Genomic DNA, 24,132 nt, shown 5'->3' with positions numbered 1-24,132 from the left:
GTCAGCTGGAGTGAAACCAGATTCGGATGTTCGAACGGACCCTGAACAAGAAGGTCTCGTCTCAAAGGTAGCTTCCAAGGTGGAGCCGATGACATATTCACCAGATCTGCATACCAAGTCCTGCGTGGCCACGCAGGAGCTATCAAGATCACCGACGCCCTCTCCTGATTGATCCTGGCTACCAGCCTGGGGATGAGAGGAAATGGCGGGAACACATAAGCTAGTTTGAAGGTCCAAGGTGCTACTAGTGCATCCACTAGAGCCGCCTTGGGATCCCTGGATCTGGCCCCGTAGCAAGGAACTTTGAAGTTCTGACGAGAGGCCATCAGATCCATGTCTGGAATGCCCCACAGGTGAGTGACTTGGGCAAAGATTTCCGGATGGAGTTCCCACTCCCCCGGATGCAATGTCTGACGACTCAGAAAATCCGCTTCCCAATTTTCCACTCCTGGGATGTGGATAGCAGACAGGTGGCAGGAGTGAGACTCCGCCCATAGAATGATTTTGGTCACTTCTTCCATCGCTAGGGAACTCCTTGTTCCCCCCTGATGGTTGATGTACGCAACAGTTGTCATGTTGTCTGATTGAAACCGTATGAACTTGGTCCTCGCTAGCTGAGGCCAAGCCTTGAGAGCATTGAATATCGCTCTCAGTTCCAGAATATTTATCGGTAGAAGAGATTCTTCCCGAGACCAAAGACCCTGAGCTTTCAGGGATCCCCAGACCGCGCCCCAGCCCATCAGACTGGCGTCGGTCGTGACAATGACCCACTCTGGTCTGCGGAATGTCATCCCTTGTGACAGGTTGTCCAGGGACAGCCACCAACGGAGTGAGTCTCTGGTCCTCTGATTTACTTGTATCTTCGGAGACAAGTCTGTATAGTCCCCATTCCACTGACTGAGCATGCACAGTTGTAATGGTCTTAGATGAATGCGCGCAAAAGGAACTATGTCCATTGCCGCTACCATCAACCCGATCACTTCCATGCACTGAGCTATGGAAGGAAGAGGAACGGAATGAAGTATCCGACAAGAGTCTAGAAGTTTTGTTTTTCTGACCTCTGTCAGAAAAATCCTCATTTCTAAGGAGTCTATAATTGTTCCCAAGAAGGGAACCCTTGTTGACGGGGATAGAGAACTCTTTTCCACGTTCACTTTCCATCCGTGAGATCTGAGAAAGGCCAGGACGATGTCCGTGTGAGCCTTTGCTTGAGGAAGGGACGACGCTTGAATCAGAATGTCGTCCAAGTAAGGTACTACCGCAACGCCCCTTGGTCGTAGCACAGCTAGAAGGGACCCTAGTACCTTTGTGAAAATCCTTGGAGCAGTGGCTAATCCGAAAGGAAGCGCCACGAACTGGTAATGTTTGTCCAGGAATGCGAACCTTAGGAACCGATGATGTTCCTTGTGGATAGGAATATGTAGATACGCATCCTTTAAATCCACCGTGGTCATGAATTGACCTTCCTGGATGGAAGGAAGAATAGTTCGAATGGTTTCCATCTTGAACGATGGAACCTTGAGAAACTTGTTTAAGATCTTGAGATCTAAGATTGGTCTGAACGTTCCCTCTTTTTTGGGAACTATGAACAGATTGGAGTAGAACCCCATCCCTTGTTCTCTTAATGGAACTGGATGAATCACTCCCATTTTTAACAGGTCTTCTACACAATGTAAGAACGCCTGTCTTTTTATGTGGTCTGAAGACAACTGAGACCTGTGGAACCTCCCCCTTGGGGGAAGTCCCTTGAATTCCAGAAGATAACCTTGGGAGACTATTTCTAGCGCCCAAGGATCCAGAACATCTCTTGCCCAAGCCTGAGCGAAGAGAGAGAGTCTGCCCCCCACCAGATCCGGTCCCGGATCGGGGGCCAACATTTCATGCTGTCTTGGTAGCAGTGGCAGGTTTCTTGGCCTGCTTTCCCTTGTTCCAGCCTTGCATTGGTCTCCAAGCTGGCTTGGCTTGAGAAGTATTACCCTCTTGCTTAGAGGACGTAGCACTTTGGGCTGGTCCGTTTTTACGAAAGGGACGAAAATTAGGTCTATTTTTTGCCTTGAAAGGCCGATCCTGAGGAAGGGCGTGGCCCTTACCCCCAGTGATATCAAAGATAATCTCTTTCAAGTCAGGGCCAAACAGCGTTTTCCCCTTGAAAGGAATGTTTAGTAGCTTGTTCTTGGAAGACGCATCAGCCGACCAAGATTTCAACCAAAGCGCTCTGCGCGCCACAATAGCAAACCCAGAATTCTTAGCCGCTAACCTAGCCAATTGCAAAGTGGCGTCTAGGGTGAAAGAATTAGCCAATTTGAGAGCATTGATTCTGTCCATAATCTCCTCATAAGGAGGAGAATCACTATCGAGCGTCTTTATCAGCTCATCGAACCAGAAACATGCGGCTGTAGCGACAGGGACAATGCATGAAATTGGTTGTAGAATGTAACCCTGCTGAACAAACATCTTTTTAAGCAAACCTTCTAATTTTTTATCCATAGGATCTTTGAAAGCACAACTATCCTCTATGGGTATAGTGGTGCGTTTGTTTAAAGTGGAAACCGCTCCCTCGACCTTGGGGACTGTCTGCCATAAGTCCTTTCTGGGGTCGACCATAGGAAACAATTTTTTAAATATGGGGGGAGGAACGAAAGGAATACCGGGCCTTTCCCATTCTTTATTAACAATGTCCGCCACCCGCTTGGGTATAGGAAAAGCTTCTGGGAGCCCCGGCACCTCTAGGAACTTGTCCATTTTACATAGTTTCTCTGGGATGACCAACTTTTCACAATCATCCAGAGTGGATAATACCTCCTTAAGCAGAATGCGGAGATGTTCCAACTTAAATTTAAATGCAATCACATCAGGTTCAGCCTGTTGAGAAATGTTCCCTGAATCAGTAATTTCTCCCTCAGACAAAACCTCCCTGGCCCCATCAGACTGGGTTAGGGGCCCTTCAGAGATATTAATATCAGCGTCGTCATGCTCTTCAGTATCTAAAACAGAGCAGCCACGCTTACGCTGACAAGGGTTCATTTTGGCTAAAATGTTTTTGACAGAATTATCCATTACAGCCGTTAATTGTTGCATAGTAAGGAGTATTGGCGCGCTAGATGTACTAGGGGCCTCCTGAGTGGGCAAGACTCGTGTAGACGAAGGAGGGAATGATGCAGTACCATGCTTACTCCCCTCACTTGAGGAATCATCTTGGGCATCATTGTCATTATCACATAAATCACATTTATTTAAATGAATAGGAATTCTGGCTTCCCCACATTCAGAACACAGTCTATCTGGTAGTTCAGACATGTTAAACAGGCATAAACTTGATAACAAAGTACAAAAACGTTTTAAAATAAAACCGTTACTGTCACTTTAAATTTTAAACTGAACACACTTTATTACTGCAATTGCGAAAAAACATGAAGGAATTGTTCAAAATTCACCAAATTTTCACCACAGTGTCTTAAAGCCTTAAAAGTATTGCACACCAAATTTGGAAGCTTTAACCCTTAAAATAACGGAACCGGAGCCGTTTTAAACTTTAACCCCTTTACAGTCCCTGGTATCTGCTTTGCTGAGACCCAACCAAGCCCAAAGGGGAATACGATACCAAATGACGCCTTCAGAAAGTCTTTTCTAAGTATCAGAGCTCCTCTCACATGCGACTGCATGCCATGCCTCTCAAAAACAAGTGCGCCACACCGGCGCGAAAATGAGGCTCTGCTTAAGCTTTGGGAAAGCCCCTAAGGAATAAGGTGTCTAATACAGTGCCTGCCGATATTATTATATCAAAATACCCAGATAAAATGATTCCTCAAGGCTAAATATGTGTTAATAATGAATCGATTTAGCCCAGAAACAGTCTACAGTCTTAATAAGCCCTTGTGAAGCCCTTATTTATGATCGCAATAAACATGGCTTACCGGATCCCATAGGGAAAATGACAGCTTCCAGCATTACATCGTCTTGTTAGAATGTGTCATACCTCAAGCAGCAAGAGACTGCACACTGTTCCCCCAACTGAAGTTAATTGCTCTCAACAGTCCTGTGTGGAACAGCCATGGATTTTAGTTACGGTTGCTAAAATCATTTTCCTCATACAAACAGAAATCTTCATCTCTTTTCTGTTTCTGAGTAAATAGTACATACCAGCACTATTTCAAAATAACAAACTCTTGATTGAATAATAAAAACTACAGTTAAACACTAAAAAACTCTAAGCCATCTCCGTGGAGATGTTGCCTGTACAACGGCAAAGAGAATGACTGGGGTAGGCGGAGCCTAGGAGGGATCATGTGACCAGCTTTGCTGGGCTCTTTGCCATTTCCTGTTGGGGAAGAGAATATCCCACAAGTAAGGATGACGCCGTGGACCGGACACACCTATGTTGGAGAAAAGTGGTTTGGGAAGCATTTAAAAAGGTGTTGTGCATGGCTTCTTGGGTAACCGAAGAGTTGGAAACTATGATGAGCTTCCAAACAACCTTCTTTTAAAGTATCATCAATTAGGCTGCAACATCACTCGAAATGTCACTCAAAGTCCACTTTCTCGACTCTTATCTTGACTTTTTTCCCCTGACAACTGCGGTGGCGTGAGTGATGAGCAAAGTGAGCGGTTCCACCAAGACATTTCAGTAATGGAATGAAGATGTCAGGGTGGAACGCTTCTGTGCTTGCTGACTACTGTTGAACAATGACAGGAGATGCCCCAGAAGAGGAGTACAAGCGACAAGCAAAGAGAAGGCGCTCTCATGAATAGGTCACTATTTCAGATAGTACTTTCAATTGCTGTATGTTTTTTTGCTTTGTGTTATCTGCAATAATATTAAGAAAATGTTGTTTTCATTCAACATAAATGAGATTGTTGTAATATTGCTTTTTACTATGACTAGATTACTGAAGCGCAAGTAGTGTATGTCATAAACTAGAGCTAATGAGAACATTTTGAAGCCATTTTCATTTTCCAAGACCCAAAATTAGTAAAAGTATGACTATTTTTAGTAAGGAAACAAGCTAAAAATATTTTTTTGGTTGAACAGCGTAATCCAATATTCTGTCCCTTCACCACTTCTTGTTTTTCAATACAAATGTGCATATTGGACAGAAAAGCATTGTGGGCTTTTTAATACTACAGGGGACACATCAGTTACAAATAATAATGCAAAGAGAAACAAACACTTCTTTACTCTCATCACATTATAAGTGATTCTGGCTCTATAAAAGAGAGGAAAATGTAGGAGGACTTTACTGCAATAACAGAAATCTTTCATCCCCTAGGATTACATTGCACTCACCCCCGTATTGGCAGCATAAACAAAATTATTATTTTTTTGGATACAGTGACGCCAAGCAAAGGAGAAATCTTTAAGTAGGTCAGACTACAAATAAGATGTCGCACACCTCTATCTAGATAACTCTTCAACCAAGAATTACAAAAGAACGAAGCAAATAGCGCTGTGGAATCTGTTGGCGCTCTACAAATAACCGATAATAATAATAAAATTTGAAAATAGAAGTAAATTGAAAACTTTTTAAAAATTGTATTCTCTACCTGAATCATGATAGAAAAATGTTGGGTTTCATGTCACTTTAAGGAAATGTGATCCATGTTGTTAAGAGTTAAATACTGAAGAAATACGTGTAAAGTTTGTTTTTATAAAGTACTTTAGTTTCTATAAATTAATAGGCATAATGAAAGCTAAGTTTCCCCTTATCGCACTCTTTTTCATAACTATTATGCAAACCATGACTGTGTGGAATGCAGCAATGTTAAAATAGCTATCTAGCAGGATTTCAGCTCAGCCATTTAAGTGTTTCAACACTATTCACTGTTTAATTTCACTATTTCCCTTGGCAAAATAAATTAGATAAGGGGAAACCTAGGTTTCACCATGGGGGCACCTATTACATTACAGATTAGAAAGCCAACAATTTACAGAGCTAAAGGAAAGGGGAAAACAAATCATGAAAGTAAACTTATTATTACTAAACATTAGTTATGATGTAAGGGACATAATATCGGTGTCCAAAAGCACAACAAAAACTGCTGTAAACAGATAGTTACCTTTCTTGCGACTGCTCCTCATACATTCTCTCTTTCCCTTCCTTGAAGAGTCTTATTGCACGTTTTGATTTCTTCATTAGGCTGTCAATGTAGATTTTAAAATACTCATTTTCGCTGAGCTGCACAAGCTTCTGGTTGTCATCATATTTGCTCAGTATTAGTCGCAAATGTTGATATGTATCCGGTAAAATATCAAGTATGTATGGAGGGCTGTTTTTCAATTGCAGCTTCGGATTTTGGCACAGTCTTACCTGCAACAACAAACAGAATTTAAGTCTATGAAATACATTTTATATTATCCAGGCATTAATGGAGTACATAACAACGAAAACTTAACACAAAAATTATGTAGTAGGGTTGACACCTCTCTGGTTTTGACCCGAATAGTTAGGGTTTCCCACTCTGTGTCAGGGTTTCCTGCTTACGCCAACCCGGACATGCAAATGTCTGGGCTTAGCTGGTGCCTTCATTTCACTGCTGACTTCAATACGTAAACCAAAAGGCGCTAGCGTCAAACCCAATGCATTATCCAATTGGTTGTGCATCCGGTGACCTCAGGGAGACATGGGCCAATCAGATGGGCACTGTAATTCCCCCATTTCACTATTTGTTTTTGCTCTGCCTGGGGGTTATGGGGGTGCCCCGCCGATCCTCTGGCATCCACCCCAAGTGAACCTTTGGGAATGAGGTTTACAAGGGGGCTTTGCCACCCTTGAACCCCCCAGGCAGAGGCAAAAATAGAAATTGGGGGAATTACAGTAACCATTGTATATATGGTGTAGCATGTATGTGTGGAGTATAATGCCTCAACTACATGTTACATGTATGTGTACTGGTGTAAGGGGCTCCTACAAGGCGTTCGCGCCCATCCAGAACGGACCGATCACACTAAATCTTAGCTGAGAGCTTGTAAGTGAGTGCTGGGTTTTCTCTGTGTGTTGTATTAATTTGTTTTGTAATTTTCCCTATGGTTCTTGCACCCAGACCTGTCTGGGGTTAACTGCTTGTGGCTCTGGGGACAGCACAGCTTCCTGTGAGTGCCAGTGGCACCCAGGGCTGAGCATGCTGCAGGGTCATGGGATGTGTACCCGGTCCGGTATGAGAGTGCAGTTCCCTTCCGTGTTTTGTATATGTCTAGGGTGGTTACATATTCCTGTGCACCCTTCCCTTGTTTTCAGTTTGTTTCGATTTGAAAGCTTGCGTTGTGTGGCTGTTTTAGGGTCTCAGGTATTGGAAAGGACCTTGACGTGGTACCTGAGCTTGTCCCATTTGGCCAAATGCAGTGACTAACCTTTCCATTTTTGCTTTTAAATCTTAGCTGAGAGCTTGTAAGTGAGTGCTGGGTTTTCTCTGTGTGTTTTATATACATACATACACATACATATACACAAACACATATACATACAGTTGCAAGAAAAAGTATGTGAACCCTTTGGAATGATATGGATTTCTGCACAAATTGGTCATAAAATGTGATCTGATCATCATCTAAGTCACAACAATAGACAATCACAGTCTGCTTAAACTAATAACACACAAAGAATGAAATGTTGTCATGTTTTTATTGAACACACCATGTAAACATTCACAGTGCAGGTGGAAAAAGTATGTGAACCCTTGGATTTAATAACTTGTTGAACCTCCTTTGGCAGCAATAACTTCAACCAAATGTTTCCTGTAGTTGCAGATCAGACGTGCACAACGGTCAGGAGTAATTCTTGACCATTCCTCTTTACAGAACTGTTTCAGTTCAGCAATATTCTTGGGATGTCTGGTGTGAATCGCTTTCTTGAGGTCATGCCACAGCATCTCAATCGGGTTGAGGTCAGGACTCTGACTGGGCCACTTCAGAAGGCATATTTTCCTCTGTTTAAGCCATTCTGTTGTTGATTTACTTCTATGCTTTGGGTCACTGTTGCAACACCCATCTTCTGTTGTGCTTCAGCTGGTAGACAGATGGCCTTAAGTTCTCCTGCAAAATGTCTTGATAAACTTGGGAATTCATTTTTCCTTCGATGATAGCAATCCGTCCAGGCCCTGACGCAGCAAAGCAGCCCCAAACCATGATGCCCCCATCATGTGCTGTGCCTCTTTTTCGCCACACATAGTGTTGTGTGTTTCTTCCAAACAACTCAACTTTGGTTTCATCTGTCCACAGAATATTTTGCCAGTACTGCTGTGGAACATCCAGGTGCTCTTGTGCAAACTGTAAACGTCCAGCAATGTTTTGTTTGGACAGCAGTGGCTTCCTCTGTGGTATCCTCCCATGAAATCCATTCTTGTTTATTGTTTTACGTATTGTAGATTCGCTAACAGGGATGTTAGCATTTGCCAGTGACTTTTGTAAGTCTTTAGCTGACACTCTAGGATTCTTCTTCACCTCATTGAGCAGTCTACGCTGTGCTCTTGCAGTCATCTTTACAGGACCGCCACTTCTAGGGAGAGTAGCAGCAGTGCTGAACTTTCTCTATTTATAGACAATTTGTCTTACCGTGGACTGATGAACAGCAAGGCTTTTGGAGATACTTTTATAACCCTTTCCAGCTTTATGCAAGTCAACAATTCTTAATCGTAGGTCTTCTGAGAGCTCTTTTGTGCAAAGCATCATTCACATCAGGCAATGCTTCTTGTGAAAAGCAAACCCAGAACTGGTGTGTGTTTTGTATAGGGCAGGGCAGCTGTAACCAACACCTCCAATCTCATCTCATTGATTGGACTCCAGTTGGCTGACATCTCACTACAATTAGCTCTTGGAGATGTCATTAGTCTAGGGGTTCACATACTTTTTCCACCTGCACTGTGAATGTTTACATGGTGTGTTCAATAAAAACATGGCAACATTTCATTCTTTGTGTGTTATTAGTTTAAGCAGAATGTGATTGTCTATTGTTGTGACTTAGATGATGATCAGATCACCTTTTACTACTTTAACTTCACATAATAGTTGAAAAATAAAATGAAAGCTTTTCAACACAGAAATATTTAGTGTTTTTCACTGTGCGGATTGATAGGGTAATAAACTATAAACAGTTCTCAGTTCTCAGTTTTTAACAAATACAATAGTGCAGGGCTCGACAAACCCAGGAGCCTGGGAGCCACTGGCTCCTATAATTTTACCCCTGGCTCCTAACTTTTTTGGTTATTCTCCATATATCTATATACAAATCCAACTGTCTGGCTCCTAAAAATATGCTTGGCTCCCAAATATTCTTACTGGCTCCTAATTTTTTTGAACAGATTTGTCAAGCACTGCAATAGTGAACATACAGGCAAATCCACATTTGTGTGCAAGCTTAAGAAGCAGCTAGACTTAAAGGGACACTCAAGTCAAAATTAAACTTCATGATTCAGATAGAACATGCAATTTTAAACAACTTTCCAATTTACTTCCATTAACAAAATGTGCACAGTCTTTTTATATTTACACTTTTTGAGTCACCAGCTCCTATTGAGCATGCGCAAGAATTCACAGCATATACGTATATGCATTTGTGATTGGCTGATGGCTGTCACATGATACAGGGGGAGTGGAAAAAGACATAACTTTGCAACTTATTTAAAAAAAAAAAATCTACTACTCATTTGAAGTTCAGACTAAAGGGGGCCTATTTAACAAGATGCAGACGGCATGATCCAATATTGCGGATCATGTCCGCAGCACATCGATAAATGCCAACAGCGTACGCTGTCGGCATTTATCATTGCACCAGCAGTTCTCGTGAACTGCTGGTGCAATGCCGCCCCCTGCAGATTTGCGGCAAATCGGCCGCTAGCAGGGGGTGTCAATCAACAAAGGATCGGGTTGATTTCTTGCGAGTTCTGTCCACCTTCTCAGAGAAGGCGGACAGATTATGGAGCAGCGGTCTTTAGACCGCTGCTTCATAACTTGTGTTTTTAGCGAGCCTTCAAGGCTTCAAGCTTAATACGGAGCTTGATAAATATGCCCCTAAGTGCAATTGCATTGTCTTCTAATCATGCATTTGTTGATTATGCAAATCTACAGTATTGACTGGTCCTTTAATACTTAACTATAAAAATGGAACCCTTGAAACTGCTTAAACGTATTTCAGTATGTACAAATGGCAAAGCACATACTACATCATTTGCATAAAAAAAAATTCATTTTAATAAAGTGTTGTCTTGAAGAACAGAAGATGTCTAAGGGATAAACCTACTTTCATTTTAAATCTACCCGTTTAATCTGTGGCTTTTGACTCACCAGCCTATGGGGTAGATTTATCATACCCCGGGCGGAAGTGATTCGCTATAGCGAATCATTTCCCCCCTACATCGCTAAATGCTGACATTGCACAAGCAGTTCTGATGAACTGCTTGTGCAATCTTGCCCCCTGCAGATTCGCGGCCAATTGGGCACTAGCAGTGGGTGTCAATCAACCCTATCGTATATGATTGGGCAGATTGCTGTCCGCTTCCTTAGATTCAGTGGAAGAGTTAAGGAGCAGCAGTCTTAAGACCGCTGCTTCTTAACTCCTATATCCGACGAGCCGGAAGAGTTGTGCAAAAACAGGGGTATACAGCCCAATTCGGATTGTGATAAATTGGCCCCCCATGTAAACTGCAAAACAAGCAGTGCACGAACATCCTGTAGGTTCCAGTAAAAAACATTTTAAAAAAAATCTTCTTTCTATATTTTACTACACAAAATACTTGACGGATATGCATTACAGATGATTTTGCCCACAGTTTCTTTAACGTTGTTTAGCAAATTTTCCATCTCTACTTATCCTTTTGTTGTCAAACTGCTATCCCTAAAAATACTGAGGGTGACTTTGAGGGGGCTATATACACACACACATACGTCAAGTATAAGCACTCACAAGCTCCAACGTCCAGGCATAATACAGATTCCAAACATAGGCAGACACTCTCCGGTTTTTATATACCAAAAACAATCTTGTTTATTATAGGTAACGTTTCGTGGTTAACTCCTTCCTCAGACCATACGGAAGGGGTTAAACTCGAAACGTTAGCTATAATAAACAAGATATATATAGATAGATAGATAGATAGATAGATAGATAGATAGAGAGATATAAATAAATAAATAAATAAAATCCCCCTAATGGGAAAGGCTATCCTATCCAGCACCCACCCCTATAATAGATCAATAATTGTACAAGAGTGAAAAAAATCAACAATAGGATTACAAAATAGACAAAGAAATCTAAAAAAAAAGTCCCTTTAAATGCAATTTATTGTAACAATTACAAGATATTTCTATGCAGATTTAAAGAGATAGGCATATAAGATTTGCAACAATAGTTCACTTGAGACAATTAACACTGCTTTATAAACCAGAGAACTTTCTTAGTTGATTAATCAAATTCCACTAATATATGTAAGGATTAATTCCTTTTATAAACTTCCAAGTGGTGAAGTAGGTATTCCTTAGCTTCCAGATACAGTGTATATCACAAGCAAACTTTCTTTAGGCGTTTATGTGTCTGACAGCCCAACATTCCACATAGTATCAATTAGTTCAAAGCTTGAGAATAAAGTGAGAATGCTACATATCGAGATTCCTGTTTACATCGCAAATCGCCCAATTAGGGCTACAAGGCATCCCTTCAGTTACTAGGGTACTCACTCAGACCTTCCCACAAGCGTGTGCAGCCACGATCATCTCAGTGATTTTACCAGGGCCCTGTGTTGAGGTCACTACTAGTGCTATGTTTACACCTACTTAACATCAACACTCCCATTTCACCCATTTTCCAGTTCTTATTTGCAAACAATTTAACAACTTGTCTTGTGGATCCTCTGCAAGGGTTAAAATAAACAATTTGACCTTTTTAAAGTCTTGAGGACCCAAAAGCAGTACTCTGACTTGTTGCCTCTTTGTGTTCTCTACGCACGCTACATTAACTCAGACTTGCAATTTACCAATTTCCCACTTGCGCAGGATCTGGTAGATAGGCTGACTGTACACAATGTGTTTACTATTGTTTTGGGGGTTTTTTATAGCTTAAATAAACAAACATTCTATTGCAAAAATGGATGCTTTCAATCAGGGATGGGCCATATGTGGCCCTCTGCACTAGTTTATGTGGCCCCTGGGCAAAGATAAACTAAAACTGTGTGCCATAGATTAGTAGAGAGTGAAACTGAAAACGCCTTGGAAACTTCTGGAAGGTGGGAAAAAAGGCGACCACAACTTAAAAGAGCCACCTGGAAGAGGAGAACAACAGATAGAGTGTGCCCTGTCACTTTGCCTAAATATAATTAGGGAACAGGCTATAAATGTATATTCAGCCTATAAAGGCTTCTAACAATAATGTGCTGCAGCCCCTTAGGTGTTAGGATGTCAGCCCTCATTGTTCTAAACAATTAGTTTGTCTTATTTTTTTTAGACAAAAATGTCCCTTTAAAAGGGACAGTCAAGTCCAAAAAAAAAACTTTCATGATTCAGATAGGGCATGTAATTTTAAACAACTTTTCAATTTACTTTTATCACCAATTTTGCTTTGTTCTCTTATTAGTTGAAAGCTAAAGCTAGGAGGTTCATATGCTAATTTCTTGGACCTTTAAGGACGCCTCTAATCTAAATGCATTTTGAAAGTTTTTCACCACTAGAGGGCATGAGTTCATTTGTTTCATATAGACAACATTGAGCTCATGCTTGTGAATTTACCATGGAGACAGCTCTGATTGGCTAAAATGCAAGTCTGTCAAAAGAACTGAAATGAGGGGGCAGTCTGCTGAGGCTTAGATACAAGGTAATTACAGAGGTAAAACGTGTATAATTATAACTGTGTTGGATATGCAAAACTGGGGAATGGTTAATAAAGGGATTATCTATCTTTTAAAACAAAAATTCTGGTGTTGACTGTCCCTTTAACTACCTTTGGCAGAGATAGAAAGTCGTATTCTTTTGCATTGTTTTCTTGCACAACTTTCCAGCTAAGTCGATCTAGTTTTTATATATATATATATATATATATATATATATATATATATATATATATATATATATATATATATATATATATATATATATATATATATATATATATATATATATATACTGTATATATTTAATTTGACAGTCAAGTCAGAGGTGGCAGGGGAATACAAAATAGCTTATAGCTGTATAAGAAAGAAGACTGAAAGTTTCCATTAGTCTGGGAGTAGGAAAAAACAAAAAAAATTTAAAAAAAGTCAAGTAATGAGGCAGCTCTCTATTTATAACAATTTATTTCCTTGACTAGTGACCCTGAGTGTTATTTTACCACTGTTAAAAATTGCACAGTACATTAAATGCTGAAATAGCTATCTTGGGCAAATAGTATGAATTGGCGTCTAGCATCTATAAACAAATATTACATGGTAAATCTCAGATATAACTGTACTGTTAACCAATTCCAAATCTGAATTCCCTCACATAAAAAGCATAAACCATTCCTCATTTATTTGTTTTTAGCTAATAATAATAATAATAATAATAATAATACTACAAAACATGTTAGACCAAGTTTTCTCTCAAACGTCTGAGTACAATAAAAGAGGCTCGAAAATCTGTTAAAAATCTAGGAGCCAGCACAAACATTTAGTAGCCAGAAACCAGTTATTAGATGCTAGGCTTAGCCAAAGTTGGATTTGTATTTCCCAGCTGCTTTAACATTATAGGCCCTTTTCTTTCTTCTACAATTTATTTTTATAACTCATTCTAAGGCACCAGTGGATCCCTTGCGTCTGGGTTTGTGGAGCCCTCCAATAAACAGATTTCCACATTCGCAATAGGCTTTAACATTTAACAACTGCAAAACAATTAACTTTATTCCAACATAATGGCCCTAGCTAGCTTTGTTTACTCAAAATTAGGCAAGTGGTTGGTGGAGTTAGCTAATGAAAAACAGCTGCAACAAACACAATGTTAATGTTCTTTAAAATGTTTAAACTTAGCTGATATGAGCAATAAACTTGGCTGATATGAGCAATGCAACAGAAATCTATTGTAATTAAAAGAACTAAATGATTGGGGAAAGGTTAGAATACGCTAGCAGAAGAAAAGGACAGATTTATAGAGGGTGACAAAATGTCAAGCATCCCGGATATTGTAAAATGATAAATGAATCATTGATCCATCATATGTTTTCAACCCTAATATTCTATTGGGCATAAGAAACAGTCATGTAAAAGTGCAACACACAAATATCTTGATTTGCAAAGATACGTGTATGTTGCATTATTACACTAAGAAATCTAATGAACTTTTCGAATTACACTTAATAAATAGTAGACTTGAGCAAATATTATTTTTCTATCACTTTAAATAAATTCACCCGTTACAAAAACCCACCAATGCCAAGAGTTAATTCAGATTACTTTAAGAAATGCAGCCTTAATGGGACACTATAGTGTAAAATTAACATTTTATTACTTGTGTTTCTAACCTCAATTGGGAGAGTAATTTCTTCTTCTGGCTATGTTTTACACATGACTTAAAGGGACAGTCTACACCAGAAAATTTATTGTTTTAAAAAATAGATGATCCCTTTATTACCCATTGCCTAGTTTTGCCTAACCAACACTGTTATATTAATACACATTTTACCTCTGTGATTACCTTGTATCTAAGCCTCTGCAAAATGCCTCCTCATTTCAGTTCTTTTGACAGACTTGCATTTTAGCCAATTGGTGCTGACTCTTAAGTAACTCCACATGCGTGAGCACAGTGGTATATGACACACAAGAACACCCTCTAGTGGGGAAAAACTGTCAAAATGCATTCAGATAAGAGGTGGCCTTCAAAGTCTAATAAATTAGCATATGAACCTCCTAGGTTTAGCTTTCAACTAAAAATACCAACAGAACAAAGCAAAATTGGTGATAAAAGTAAATTGGAAAGTTGTTTAAAATTGCATGCCCTATCTGAATCATGAAAGTTTATTTTGAACTTGAGTGTCCCTTTAAGCATAGAAACTTTCAATATATGTAGGGCGACCACTGGCAAAATCAACCCTTTAAAATGCAAAAATAAAGGTAAGCCAACGAACTGTAAACAATTTAATACACTACAGCAGGTAAAATGGATAATTGGGAACAAATTAAAGTGATGGTAAAGTTACCGTAATGTCAATACAGTATAGCATAAAGTGTGTAAAATAAACATAAGTTTAATTCATCAATTCTCATATTTTTCAATATTAATCAAGATGTCACCTTTCTAAATCAATTCCCGAATGTCCAAAAATTCAACCCGTGTTTTTTTTGTTTTTTTTTTTTATCATTGGGTCACGTTTTTGCTGAATCCAATTGAAATGTCGTCCGTTAGGCGGCCGTCACTCCACCGTTATCTGCCCCTTTAGTTGTAAGCGCATGCGCTATTAAAATTTTCTGAAGATGGGAAACCACGAGCGTTCCCATTTCGTGCATGCGTGCTACTTACATGTAAGAAACCCATTCTACGTCTTTGGATGACGGCTTCTATACGGAGAACCGCATCACTTTGCATCTGAGAAAGTTAAATAGAAATAAGTACCGCAGTAGTGCATTTGGAAAGAATGATCGCCGATTAGCGCATATGCACTGGTTTGCAGCATCGGCGATTAGTGCATGCGCAGTTATAAACTGCAGCGTGACCGCGCACTTAAAAGACACAGAGAGTGGGTGGGACCGCTGTAGGAAATTAAAGATAAGACGGAAGTAGGGCATGGGAGGAGTTGTGAGCTAAGCGGTAGGAATTTTTTATATAATTTTTAATGCAAAATATTAAAGTAATAGAAAAAAGAAAAAAAAAAAAAAAACTTAGCGACTAGATTAGTCATATGGCCAAATGCTAGGTAGTCTTGAATAATGTCAAAGTTTACCTTCTCTTTAAGGAGGAGAAATGTAGGGTAAACTGACCCTTTAAAGCTAATGTTTACTGCTGGTTATGTTTACACAGCTTTTCTATAGCCAACACATAAAGGAGCACTGTACCCAAAAATTTTATATTCTTTAATTTGTTCCCAATTATCAATTTTAACTTCTGGATTGTATTAAATTGTTTACAAACTGCTCCTTTACCTTTATTTCAGCATTTGAAATATCTGATTTTGTATCCCTAAATATACTGAAAATGTCTATAAAACTTAAAGTGAAGGTAAAGTTTTTACATATTGAAGACGATGCATTTCTAATTATTTCTAAAATCAAATTGCAAAGTTTTTCTCTCTATTACTTTTCTATACCGACTCCTTCCAAACCACTATTTCCTTGTTTTCAAGTCTCGGACATATAGAGCGGTCCCACCCATTCTATACGTCTCAAAAGCGCGTTCACAATGCTCCTTTCAAATGCGCATGCACTACTCGACAAATTCACCCTCATCTGCGCATGCGCTAATTGGCAATGTATGGTATTTCCTACAGAATACTACTACGCATGCGCGAAACGGGAGCGCGCGTGGATTTAGACATGAGGCAAAAAAGAATAGTGCATGTGCAGATGAGCAGGGAGGCGGATGACGTGGATTGACTGTCGCCTAACGGCCAGATTTTCAACTAGATATTCTAAAAATGTGATTGACGGGGGGGGGGGGGGGAAACATGGGTTGAATTTATGGACCTGAAAAAATTGATTTATAATGGCGATAACTTTCACACTATAATTTAGAAAAAATGATGATTGAAACTCATATTGATTTTGAACAAAGAATGACATACTATATCAACATCATGGTAAGTTTACCTTCACTTTAAGTATTGGCTATAGAAAATCAGTGTAAACATAGCCAGCAGAAGAAATTACTCTCTCAATGCTGGTTTAGGAGAGAGAATTAAAGGGACAGCCTAGTCAAAATTAAAAAAAAAAAAAAAATCATGATTCAGATAGGGCATGTAATTTTAAGCAACTTTCCAATTGACTATTCTCATCAAATTTGCTTTTGTTCTTTTGATATTCTTAGTTGAAAGTTAAACCTAAGTAGGCTCATATGCTAATTTCTAAGCCCTTGAAGGCCGCCTCGATGCATTTGACAGTTTTTCAAAGCTAGAGGGCATTAGTTCATGTGTGCTATAAAGATAGCATTGTGCTCACGCCCGTGGAGTTCCTTGTGAGAGGGAACCGATTGGCTAAAATGAACTGAAATAAGAGGGCAGTCTGCAGAGGCTTAGATACAAGGTAATCATAGAAGTAAAAAACATAATTTATGCTTACCTGATAAATTCCTTTCTTCTGTTGTGTGATCAGTCCACGGGTCATCATTACTTCTGGGATATAACTCCTCCCCAACAGGAAATGCAAGAGGATTCACCCAGCAGAGCTGCATATAGCTCCTCCCCTCTACGTCAGTCCCAGTCATTCGACCAAGAATCAACGAGAAAGGAGTAACCAAGGGTGAAGTGGTGACTGGAGTATAATTTAGAAGATATTTACCTGCCTTAAAACAGGGCGGGCCGTGGACTGATCACACAACAGAAGAAAGGAATTTATCAGGTAAGCATAAATTATGTTTTCTTCTGTTATGTGTGATCAGTCCACGGGTCATCATTACTTCTGGGATACCAATACCAAAGCAAAAGTACACGGATGACGGGAGGGATAGGCAGGCTCATTATACAGAAGGAACCACTGCCTGAAGAACCTTTCTCCCAAAAATAGCCTCCGAAGAAGCAAAAGTGTCAAATTTGTAAAATTTGGAAAAAGTATGAAGCGAAGACCAAGTTGCAGCCTTGCAAATCTGTTCAACAGAGGCCTCATTCTTAAAGGCCCAAGTTGAAGCCACAGCTCTAGTGGAGTGAGCTGTAATTCTTTCAGGAGGCTGCTGTCCAGCAGTCTCATAGGCTAAACGTATTATGCTACGAAGCCAAAAAGAGAGAGAGGTAGCAGAAGCTTTTTGACCTCTCCTCTGTCCAGAATAAACGACAAACAGGGAAGAAGTTTGGCGAAAATCTTTAGTTGCCTGCAAGTAGAACTTGAGGGCACGAACTACATCCAGATTGTGTAGAAGACGTTCCTTCTTTGAAGAAGGATTTGGACACAAGGATGGAACAACAATCTCTTGATTGATATTCCTGTTAGTGACTACCTTAGGTAAGAACCCAGGTTTAGTACGCAGAACTACCTTGTCTGAGTGAAAAATCAGATAAGGAGAATCACAATGTAAGGCTGATAACTCAGAGACTCTTCGAGCCGAGGAAATAGCCATTAAAAACAGAACTTTCCAAGATAACATTTTTATATCAATGGAATGAAGGGGTTCAAACGGAACACCCTGTAAAACGTTAAGAACTAAGTTTAAACTCCATGGCGGAGCAACAGCTTTAAACACAGGCTTGATCCTAGCTAAAGCCTGACAAAAGGCCTGGACGTCTGGATTTTCTGACAGACGCCTGTGTAACAAGATGGACAGAGCTGAAATCTGTCCCTTTAATGAACTAGCTGATAAACCCTTATCTAAACCTTCTTGTAGAAAGGACAATATCCTAGGGATCCTAACCTTACTCCAGGAGTAACCTTTGGATTCGCACCAGTATAGGTATTTACGCCATATTTTATGGTAAATCCTTCTGGTAACAGGCTTCCTAGCCTGTATCAGGGTATCAATAACCGACTCAGAAAAACCACGTTTTGATAAAATCAAGCGTTCAATTTCCAAGCAGTCAGCTTCAGAGAAGTTAGATTTTGATGTTTGAATGGACCCTGTATCAGAAGGTCCTGTCTTAGAGGTAGAGACCAAGGCGGACAGGATGACATGTCCACTAGATCTGCATACCAAGTCCTGCGTGGCCATGCAGGCGCTATTAGAATCACTGATGCTCTCTCCTGTTTGATTTTGGCAATCAATCGAGGAAGCAGCGGGAAGGGTGGAAACACATAAGCCATCCCGAAGTTCCAAGGTGCTGTCAAAGCATCTATCAGAACCGCTCCCGGATCCCTGGATCTGGACCCGTAGTGAGGAAGTTTGGCGTTCTGGCGAGACGCCATGAGATCTATCTCTGGTTTGCCCCAACGTCGAAGTATTTGGGCAAAGACCTCCGGATGAAGTTCCCACTCCCCCGGATGAAAAGTCTGGCGACTCAAGAAATCCGCCTCCCAGTTCTCCACTCCCGGGATGTGGATTGCCGACAGGTGGCAAGAGTGAGACTCTGCCCAGCGAATTATCTTTGATACTTCCATCATTGCTAGGGAGCTTCTTGTCCCTCCCTGATGGTTGATGTAAGCTACAGTCGTGATGTTGTCCGACTGAAACCTGATGAACCCCCGAGTTGTTAATTGGGGCCAAGCCAGAAGGGCATTGAGAACTGCTCTCAATTCCAGAATGTTTATTGGAAGGAGACTCTCCTCCTGATTCCATAGTCCCTGAGCCTTCAGAGAATTCCAGACAGCGCCCCAACCTAGTAGGCTGGCGTCTGTTGTTACAATTGTCCAGTCTGGCCTGCTGAATGGCATCCCCCTGGACAGGTGTGGCCGATAAAGCCACCATAGAAGAGAATTTCTGGTCTCTTGATTCAGATTCAGAGTAGGGGACAAATCTGAGTAATCCCCATTCCACTGACTTAGCATGCACAATTGCAGCGGTCTGAGGTGTAGGCGTGCAAAAGGTACTATGTCCATTGCCGCTACCATTAAGCCGATCACCTCCATGCATTGAGCTACTGACGGGTGTTGAATGGAATGAAGGACACGGCATGCATTTTGAAGCTTTGTTAACCTGTCTTCTGTCAGGTAAATCTTCATTTCTACAGAATCTATAAGAGTCCCCAAGAATGGAACTCTTGTGAGAGGAAAAAGAGAACTCTTCTTTTCGTTCACTTTCCATCCATGCGACCTTAGAAATGCCAGAACTAACTCTGTATGAGACTTGGCAGTTTGAAAGCTTGAAGCTTGTATTAGAATGTCGTCTAGGTACGGAGCTACCGAAATCCCTCGCGGTCTTAGTACCGCCAGAAGGGTACCCAGAACCTTTGTGAAGATTCTTGGAGCCGTAGCCAATCCGAATGGAAGAGCTACAAACTGGTAGTGCCTGTCTAAGAAGGCAAACCTTAGATACCGGTGATGATCTTTGTGAATCGGTATGTGAAGGTAAGCATCTTTTAAATCCACTGTGGTCATGTACTGACCCTTTTGGATCATGGGTAAGATTGTCCGAATAGTTTCCATTTTGAACGATGGAACTCTTAGGAATTTGTTTAGAATCTTTAAATCTAAGATTGGCCTGAAAGTTCCCTCTTTTTTGGGAACCACAAACAGGTTTGAGTAGAACCCTTGTCCTTGTTCCGACCGCGGAACCGGATGGATCACTCCCATTAATAACAGATCTTGTACACAGCGTAGAAACGCTTCTTTCTTTATCTGGTTTGTTGACAACCTTGACAGATGAAATCTCCCTCTTGGGGGAAATAATTTGAAGTCTAGAAGGTATCCCTGAGATATGATCTCTAGCGCCCAGGGATCCTGAACATCTCTTGCCCAGGCCTGGGCGAAGAGAGAAAGTCTGCCCCCCACTAGATCCGGTCCCGGATCGGGGGCTCTCGGTTCATGCTGTCTTTGGGGCAGCAGCAGGTTTCCTGGCCTGCTTGCCCTTGTTCCAGGACTGGTTAGGTTTCCAGCCTTGCCTGTAACGAGCAACAGCTCCCTCCTGTTTTGGTGCAGTGGAGGTTGATGCTGCTCCTGTTTTGAAATTCCGAAAGGGACGAAAATTAGACTGTCTAGCCTTAGCTTTGGCTTTGTCTTGAGGTAGGGCGTGGCCCTTACCTCCTGTAATGTCAGCGATAATTTCTTTCAAACCGGGCCCAAATAAAGACTGCCCCTTGAAAGGTATATTAAGTAATTTGGACTTAGAAGTAACATCAGCTGACCAGGATTTTAGCCACAGCGCCCTACGTGCCTGGATGGCGAATCCTGAGTTCTTAGCCGTAAGTTTGGTTAAATGTACTACGGCCTCCGAAATGAATGAATTAGCTAGTTTAAGGACTCTAAGCCTGTCCGTAATGTCGTCTAGCGTAGATGAACTAAGGTTCTCTTCCAGAGACTCAATCCAAAATGCTGCCGCAGCCGTAATCGGCGCGATACATGCAAGGGGTTGCAATATAAAACCTTGTTGAACAAACATTTTCTTAAGGTAACCCTCTAATTTTTTATCCATTGGATCTGAAAAAGCACAGCTATCCTCCACCGGGATAGTGGTACGCTTAGCTAAAGTAGAAACTGCTCCCTCCACCTTAGGGACCGTTTGCCATAAGTCCCGAGTGGTGGCGTCTATTGGAAACATCTTTCTAAATATTGGAGGGGGTGAGAACGGCACACCGGGTCTATCCCACTCCTTAGTAACAATTTCAGTTAGTCTCTTAGGTATAGGAAAAACGTCAGTACTCGCCGGTACCGCAAAGTATTTATCCAACCTACACAATTTCTCTGGTATTGCAACGGTGTTACAATCATTGAGAGCTGCTAAAACCTCCCCTAGTAATACACGGAGGTTCTCCAATTTAAATTTAAAATTTGAAATATCTGAATCCAATCTGTTTGGATCAGAACCGTCACCCACAGAATGAAGCTCTCCGTCCTCATGCTCTGCAAGCTGTGACGCAGTATCAGACATGGCCCTAGTATTGTCAGCGCACTCTGTTCTCACCCCAGAGTGATCACGCTTGCCTCTTAGTTCTGGTAATTTAGACAAAACTTCAGTCATAACAGTAGCCATATCTTGTAATGTTATCTGTAATGGCCGCCCAGATGTACTAGGCGCCATAATATCACGCACCTCCCGGGCGGGAGATGCAGGTACTGCCGCGTGAGGCGAGTTAGTCGGCATAACTCTCCCCTCGCTGTTTGGTGAAACTTGTTCAAATTGTACAGATTGACTTTTATTTAAAGTAGCATCAATACAGTTAGTACATAAATTTCTATTGGGCTCCACCTTGGCATTGGAACAAATGACACAGATATCTTCCTCTGAGTCAGACATGTTTAACACACTAGCAATAAACTTGCAACTTGGTTATAATCTTTTTTAGCAAAAAACGTACTGTGCCTCAAAGAGGTACTAAACGATTAAATGACAGTTGAAATAATGAACTGAAAAAAACAGTTATAGCATCAAACTTTAAAACAACACAACTTTTAGCAAAGGTTTGTTCCCATTAGTAAAATAACAATAATTAAATTTGACATAAAAATTACAGAGCAACGTTTTTATTCACAGTCAATATAAAATTCTCACAGCTCTGCTGAGAGAATCTACCTCCCTCCAAAGAAGTTTGAAGACCCCTGAGATCTGTCAGAGATGAACCGGATCATGCAGGAAATATAAGAGTAACTGACTGGAAATTTTTGATGCGTAGCAAAGAGCGCCAAAAACGGCCCCTCCCCCTCACACACAGCAGTGAAGAGAAACGAAACTGTCACAATTAAAACCAAACAACTGCCAAGTGGAAAATAATGCCCAAATATTTATTCACTCAGTACCTCAGAAATGTAAACGATTCTACATTCCAGCAAAAACGTTTAACATGATAAATACTTATTAAAAGGATTAGTGACTTTTAACAGAGTAGTTCCGGTGAAATACCATCCCCAGAATACTGAAGTGTATACATACATGTCATTATAACGGTATGGCAGGATTTTCTCATCAATTCCATTCAGAAAATAAAAACTGCTACATACCTCAATGCAGATTCATCTGCCCGCTGTCCCCTGATCTGAAGCTTTTACCTCCCTCAGATGGCCGAGAACAGCAATATGATCTTAACTACTCCGGTTAAAATCATAGTAAAAAACTCTGGTAGATTCTTCCTCAAACTCTGCCAGAGAAGTAATAACACGCTCCGGTGCTATTGTAAAATAACAAACTTTTGATTGAAGTCATAAAAACTAAGTATAATCACCATAGTCCTCTCACACATCCTATCTAGTCGTTGGGTGCAAGAGAATGACTGGGACTGACGTAGAGGGGAGGAGCTATATGCAGCTCTGCTGGGTGAATCCTCTTGCATTTCCTGTTGGGGAGGAGTTATATCCCAGAAGTAATGATGACCCGTGGACTGATCACACATAACAGAAGAAAGTATAATATAACTGTTTGGTTATGCAAAATTGGGGAATGGGAGTATCTACCTTTTTAAACAATAAAAATGCTGGAGTAGAATGTCCCTTTAATAAAATGCTAAATTTCAATTGTTCTAAGTATTGGGCTTTGGTTTACAGAATATAATATAAAGAAGCATGTGTGTCTACAGATAAAATAAGGAGATCCGATTTCCCTGCAAGCTCAACCCATTTTGATACTTAACCAGCTATTTCATATACAAAACTAAACAAATAATCACTCAAATATTTTATACTCTGCAGCTGATATAACAAGCTATTGGAAACAATCTTACAGTGCACTGTCCCTTTGGGCATATAAGCTTTCAGGTAAAAACAGAATTTATGTTTACCTGATAAATTTCTTTCTCCAACGGTGTGTCCGGTCCACGGCGTCATCCTTACTTGTGGGATATTCTCTTCCCCAACAGGAAATGGCAAAGAGCCCAGCAAAGCTGGTCACATGATCCCTCCTAGGCTCCGCCTACCCCAGTCATTCGACCGACGTTAAGGAGGAATATTTGCATAGGAGAAACCATATGGTACCGAGGTGACTGTAGTTAAAGAAAATAAATTATCAGACCTGATTAAAAAACCAGGGCGGGCCGTGGACCGGACACACCGTTGGAGAAAGAAATTTATCAGGTAAACATAAATTCTGTTTTCTCCAACATAGGTGTGTCCGGTCCACGGCGTCATCCTTACTTGTGGGAACCAATACCAAAGCTTTAGGACACGGATGAAGGGAGGGAGCAAATCAGGTCACCTAAATGGAAGGCACCACGGCTTGCAAAACCTTTCTCCCAAAAATAGCCTCAGAAGAAGCAAAAGTATCAAACTTGTAAAATTTGGTAAAAGTGTGCAGTGAAGACCAAGTCGCTGCCCTACATATCTGATCAACAGAAGCCTCGTTCTTGAAGGCCCATGTGGAAGCCACAGCCCTAGTGGAATGAGCTGTGATTCTTTCGGGAGGCTGCCGTCCGGCAGTCTCGTAAGCCAATCTGATGATGCTTTTAATCCAAAAAGAGAGAGAGGTAGAAGTTG

General features: G+C 40.8%; 1 protein-coding gene across 3 annotated transcripts in view; it reads right to left on the bottom strand.

Annotated features, from left to right (window-relative positions):
* CBLB (Cbl proto-oncogene B) overlaps positions 1–24,132 on the bottom strand; it is a 657,992-nt gene that overhangs the window by 567,099 nt on the left and 66,761 nt on the right. For all 3 annotated transcript variants that reach the window (XM_053707540.1, XM_053707541.1, XM_053707542.1), the window contains exon 2: positions 6,055–6,305. In XM_053707540.1, the coding sequence (XP_053563515.1) occupies positions 6,055–6,305 (251 nt within the window). The remainder of the gene's footprint in view (positions 1–6,054; positions 6,306–24,132) is intronic.

The sequence above is a fragment of the Bombina bombina genome, chromosome 3 (genome assembly GCF_027579735.1).
Source record: "Bombina bombina isolate aBomBom1 chromosome 3, aBomBom1.pri, whole genome shotgun sequence".
Lineage (NCBI taxonomy): Eukaryota > Metazoa > Chordata > Amphibia > Anura > Bombinatoridae > Bombina > Bombina bombina.
The sequence above is the reverse complement of the archived record's forward strand: the minus strand, read 5'-3'. Positions and strand labels throughout refer to the sequence as shown.